The following is a 4,575-nucleotide window of genomic DNA, read 5'->3' as shown; positions in this document are numbered from 1 at the left end:
AATAAAAAAGATAGAGAAAGAGAAAAGAAAGAAGGAAGAATTCTTTAATTTTGTAGAAAAAGATTTAATTTTAAATATAATAAAGAAGTGACATATGAAATATTTTTATTATAAAATTAGTAATATATAATAAATATAATAGATTTATAGGTTTGTTGTAAATAACACGTGTTTTAAACTTGTATATGCTATTTTTGGACTTTAATACTAAATTAATAGTTAATAAATTAAATTATATCTGCCATCTTAGCTCAGCGGTAGAGCGCGTGGCTTTTAACCACGTGGTCGTGGGTTCGATCCCCACAGATGGCGTTTGTATAAAAATATTTTAAAATTTGATATTTATTTGATAAATATACTTAATATTAAATATATATATTCACAAAAATTATTTTAAAAATTGAATATTGATGTAATTTTTTTTAAATATAATTAGAGAAATAAGACAATTTTATTATTAAAATTCAGTAATTTTATGCTAAGTAATTTCTTTTATATTTTTTTTATCAATAACCAAGAATACTTTTGACAAATAAAAAAATTAAATATCACATTTTTGTCTCTTTTTTATATACTTTTTTAAATAATTATCTAAATATATTATTGTTACAAAATTTTGGATCAAATTCATAAATGATTTGTCAAAAATTAAAATTGTTTGCTACTTATAAAATAATAATGTTATTTTAATTGCTTTTTATGATATTTTGAGTATATTTCTGTCTTTATCAAGAAGGGAAGGTTATTTTTGTTGTCATCTTTAAAAATTGGGTGCGGTTTTAATTATTTACCCAGAATTAGACGATAAAAAAACTAATTTTTTGTTATAATGTTTCATTTAATATTGAAAAGATATATATAATTAGTTAACGCACTTATTTATATATCTATGTAATTAATCAAATCAAAGTAGAACATAAAAAACTAGGATTATACAGGATCTTTTTGTATATACAAAAACAAAAATAAAACTGTTCCTGGGATGAAGCTCTATTGATATAGTCGTCTATAAAATTACTTGAAAAATTAAATTTGATAAGTTTTCAGTTTTGAGTAGTTTTTGAATATCAATTTTTTAGTTATCATTTTCGTGATAATATGTGTAGCATAACATTATATTAATTATATTAAAAATTCTACATTGTATAAAGAAATTCAAGAAAATTTATCAAAATTTAACTAAATAAAGAAGGTGAAGTAATAATTAGTTTTATGAAATAATTATGACTGAACTTGCTTTTACTCTAATTTAACTTAGCATTATGGTAATTATAATAATAATAATGATAAAACAATAATGCAAACCTATAATAGTACCAAACTATTAATATGTTCTTAGATTAAGTACAAATTTTAGACATGAATAAACTAAATTGCAGGTTTAAAAGATTAACTAAAAGTAAAGATAAATCTGATAGGTTCTTAATATGCAAATATTTACCTGTAAGGAATAGACATTAGAAAGTTCATGTAAATATTATCTAATAAAGAAAAAAAACTTAATAATTAACAAAAGAGAAAATCTCAAACACAAGCAGAATTTATTATTTTTTATCAACACTTTTAACTATTAGTCCAATTTCTTTAGTCTAACATTGTTAATTATCTGCTGGCTAAACATAATAAATTTTGTTACTCCTCTAATATTACTCCCAGATCTTTCTTCTTCTTGACTCTTAATAAAGCTACATGTTATTTTGGTTGGTATATTCCTACTTTTAATAATGTCGGACGCCAAGATTTATTTATTATCATTACGAAAGAAACAATTATTGAAAACCGTATTCTTTAAAATTTTGGAGACAATGCCTCATTGTATGAATTAAATTCATACTAAGAACCAAAACAACTTGGCCAACTCTGATTACTCAAACTAATGTACTTCCCAATCTTCTTACTTGTTATCAAGTTCCATTGCATAATTACTGGATTGATCAATGATGTGATTTCCCAATCTTTTATATGATGTTTACTTACTTTCTTGCTTTTTGTAATCATATTCTCATGCATGAAATTGTATTTCAAATTATCTATGCACTACTACTTATTCAACCAAGGTTTTTCAAAAATTAGTCATATCTCTTTTGTATCCAAACAAAAACACATGTACCGTGCAAATCCACGCTACTCTGCCAGTATACTACACAGAAAACGGCCAAAAAATTCTCCAAACGCCAGTATTCTATTACATAAATACTTCACCTATTACTTTGTTCTGCTGAGCAATTCTTGTAATTGTTGTAATTGTGTGCATCCATGATCCTAAAAGATACTCAGTTCTGCATATGCTACCTACATGGTCTGCAAAATATTGTGGGCAATTCAGCTGCATCAAATACAATATCTCATATGGAAAATCAACTATCAACTGTGGGGAGTTCAGGGGGTCCTCTTGCAATGGGCATTCCAGTACTCTTGAAATAAGTTGGTTTCGCATAATCAACAAAGATATCGCGGCCATTTAGTGCCTGCAATATGTAAAAACTTAGTGCCAATTTTCACTCTACTAAATTCTAAGCCTCCCACAACAGAAGAGGAGTGTGGCAAGTTTGATAAATTTACCTTCCCATTCATCTGTGAAATGGCATTCGCAGCCTCATCCCGTGAAGCAAAGGTGACGAACCCAAACCCTTTAGATCTCTCCGATACCCTGTCTGTTATAACTTTAGCTGTAAACACAATTAAAAGTTTAAAACAGTCACAACTCCAGAAGCCTAAACCATGAGATACTAGCTATGAATAATGTTAGTGCATTTTTCTTATTCTGAAGCTACCTTCAATTACTTGTCCGCAATCAGAGAAAGCATCTGTCAATCCTTTCTCCGTCGTGTGCACAGACAATCCTGCAAAATAATGAACGGCGCAGCACAATTCCAACGATGAATGACCCTTTCCCAAAAGCTAAAATAAAACACAATTCATACATTCAAGTTAACTAGCTGTTGAAAACAGCAACAATGGGAAATATTTTGACAGCAGCATAAAGCCCTGAGATTGATTTGTTATGTGATGTTCATTGTTTGCCAAACAAGATGATGATGAATGGCTAGATCCCATTGAGCAACAAAGTGAACACGGAAATGATTCTATAACACATAACAGTGACAACATACAACTCAGTGAACATTCATTTAAAATAAATGAAGAAATAAACACTTTAACTTTCCAAATTTAATTTTCACATATACATCCTGTTTTGCACAAAGTAAGTTGACAATTATATTGAATTAACATATGGTTGTCCAATCATCTCCTTTTCAAACTATTCAAACCAGTGTAATTCGTTTTGGATGGGTTCACATTGGAGTCACTTAATATAAAGAAGTGATACAGGAAAACAGGTTTCAGACGCTTCATCAAAATAAATGAATAAATAAATAAGAAAATAATATAAATAATTAGGGCAAAATTTGAGGAGATAAAAAACGAGAGAACTCCAATGAATAGAGAAGTAGAAAGAGAAAGAACAAGTAAGAGGTTTTGAGAGTTGAGGGTAGAGACCTCCAACGAAGAGCTTGAAAGCGATTCCTCTGCGGAAAGTGAGAAGAGAGGGTGGAGTCAAAGTTCTGTTCGATCCGAAGCTAATCATTCTCCGAAAAGCCGCCATCGAGTTGGAGCTTCCAACACACAATAATGGAAGCAGCGCCGACCAATTTCCGAGCTCACACCCAAATTACCAAATAGTCTCCTCTCAGTTGTAAGTGGGCTTAACACGCACAGCAAGCCCAGCTTTGATGTGGGCTAGCTTGCAACAACTTGATCAGCATCCAAATATTGTTTTTGCTTTGGTTACTCACAAATGTAGCAACCAATTGCAAAAAAAAAAAAAATGGCAACCAATTAACCAACTTGAGTTGGTCGAGTGGTCAACTCACTCATATCCGCTTAAGTAAGTGTCGAGGATTTAAATCTCACCTTGTGCATACAGCAATTTATTGGCCAACGGTAAACTCTTAAATGGAGCTTAGATCCGAGACCGTCCCTAACGTTTGGGAAGAATCTCCTCTGCCATTCTTTCTACCTCTTCTCTCTTAGTTCTTGATCTCTTTCTTATTTGTGCAAGCGTCTTCTCAATTTTTGGATCGAAGAGAATACAATCCTCTTCCCCTTGCATGCACAAAAACAACAAGAAATCAAATGTATCGTGTGGAGTAAAGAAGAAAAATACAAAAGGAAAGAATAATTAAATGGAATAAAGAAAATAAAATAAAACAAGATCTAAGTAATTCAATCGGATGTTTCTTTGTTGTCAATCTCAATTAATCTCCAACAATTGCACCAAAAACTTAATTAGCCAAAACTAATACGCTTGGATATTGGCAAGTGCACCAAATCGCATTAAGTAATACCACGGTAAGTGGATATCGTTCATACGAGAATTAACGAATTGAATCATGCAACGTTTAATTGAATCTCTAATTAGATCAATCAAACCTTGGTAAGAAGAATTTGGATAGTGAAGTAGAAGCAAGAATAGTAAAAAGGATTGTTATTGTACATGAGAGAAAGCTTAGAAATTTTGGAGAGGTAATCAAGAACAGAGAGGATGTCAAAAGGCTTTGCAAATGTTAAATT

At 30.3% G+C, this 4,575-nt stretch overlaps 1 protein-coding gene and 1 non-coding gene across 2 annotated transcripts; one reads left to right on the top strand and one right to left on the bottom strand.

Moving 5' to 3' along the window:
* The first annotated feature begins 240 nt into the window (after positions 1 to 240).
* TRNAK-UUU (transfer RNA lysine (anticodon UUU)) lies at positions 241 to 312 on the top strand. Its single transcript has one exon. It is a non-coding gene; the product is annotated as a tRNA-Lys (tRNA).
* A 1,746-nt stretch (positions 313 to 2,058) lies between these two features.
* On the bottom strand, positions 2,059 to 3,702 carry LOC130935750 (small RNA-binding protein 11, chloroplastic-like). Its single transcript, XM_057865634.1, has 4 exons — positions 3,502 to 3,702; positions 2,775 to 2,843; positions 2,563 to 2,669; positions 2,059 to 2,468 (listed from the first exon to the last, which is right to left on the bottom strand). Exons 1-4 carry the CDS (start codon positions 3,605 to 3,607, stop codon positions 2,358 to 2,360), a joined length of 393 nt encoding a protein of 130 aa, XP_057721617.1. The 5' UTR covers positions 3,608 to 3,702; the 3' UTR covers positions 2,059 to 2,357.
* Positions 3,703 to 4,575: the final 873 nt, after the last annotated feature.

Source organism: Arachis stenosperma, chromosome 6 (genome assembly GCF_014773155.1).
Source record: "Arachis stenosperma cultivar V10309 chromosome 6, arast.V10309.gnm1.PFL2, whole genome shotgun sequence".
Taxonomy (NCBI): Eukaryota; Viridiplantae; Streptophyta; class Magnoliopsida; order Fabales; family Fabaceae; genus Arachis; species Arachis stenosperma.
This window is presented reverse-complemented; position numbering and strand designations above follow the sequence as displayed.

What these genes read in the sequence shown, in the direction of transcription:
- LOC130935750 (XM_057865634.1), bottom strand. Translation starts at nt 3,607, where the DNA reads ATGGCGGCTTTTCGGAGAATGATTAGCTTCGGATCGAACAGAACTTTG. An exon ending in TTTCAAGCTCTTCGTTGGAG is followed by an intron (nt 2,844 to 3,501) that starts GTCTCTACCCTC and finishes ATTATTTTGCAG; the next exon opens with GATTGTCTGTGCACACGACG. An exon ending in TTGCGGACAAGTAATTGAAG is followed by an intron (nt 2,670 to 2,774) that starts GTAGCTTCAGAA and finishes TTGTGTTTACAG; the next exon opens with CTAAAGTTATAACAGACAGG.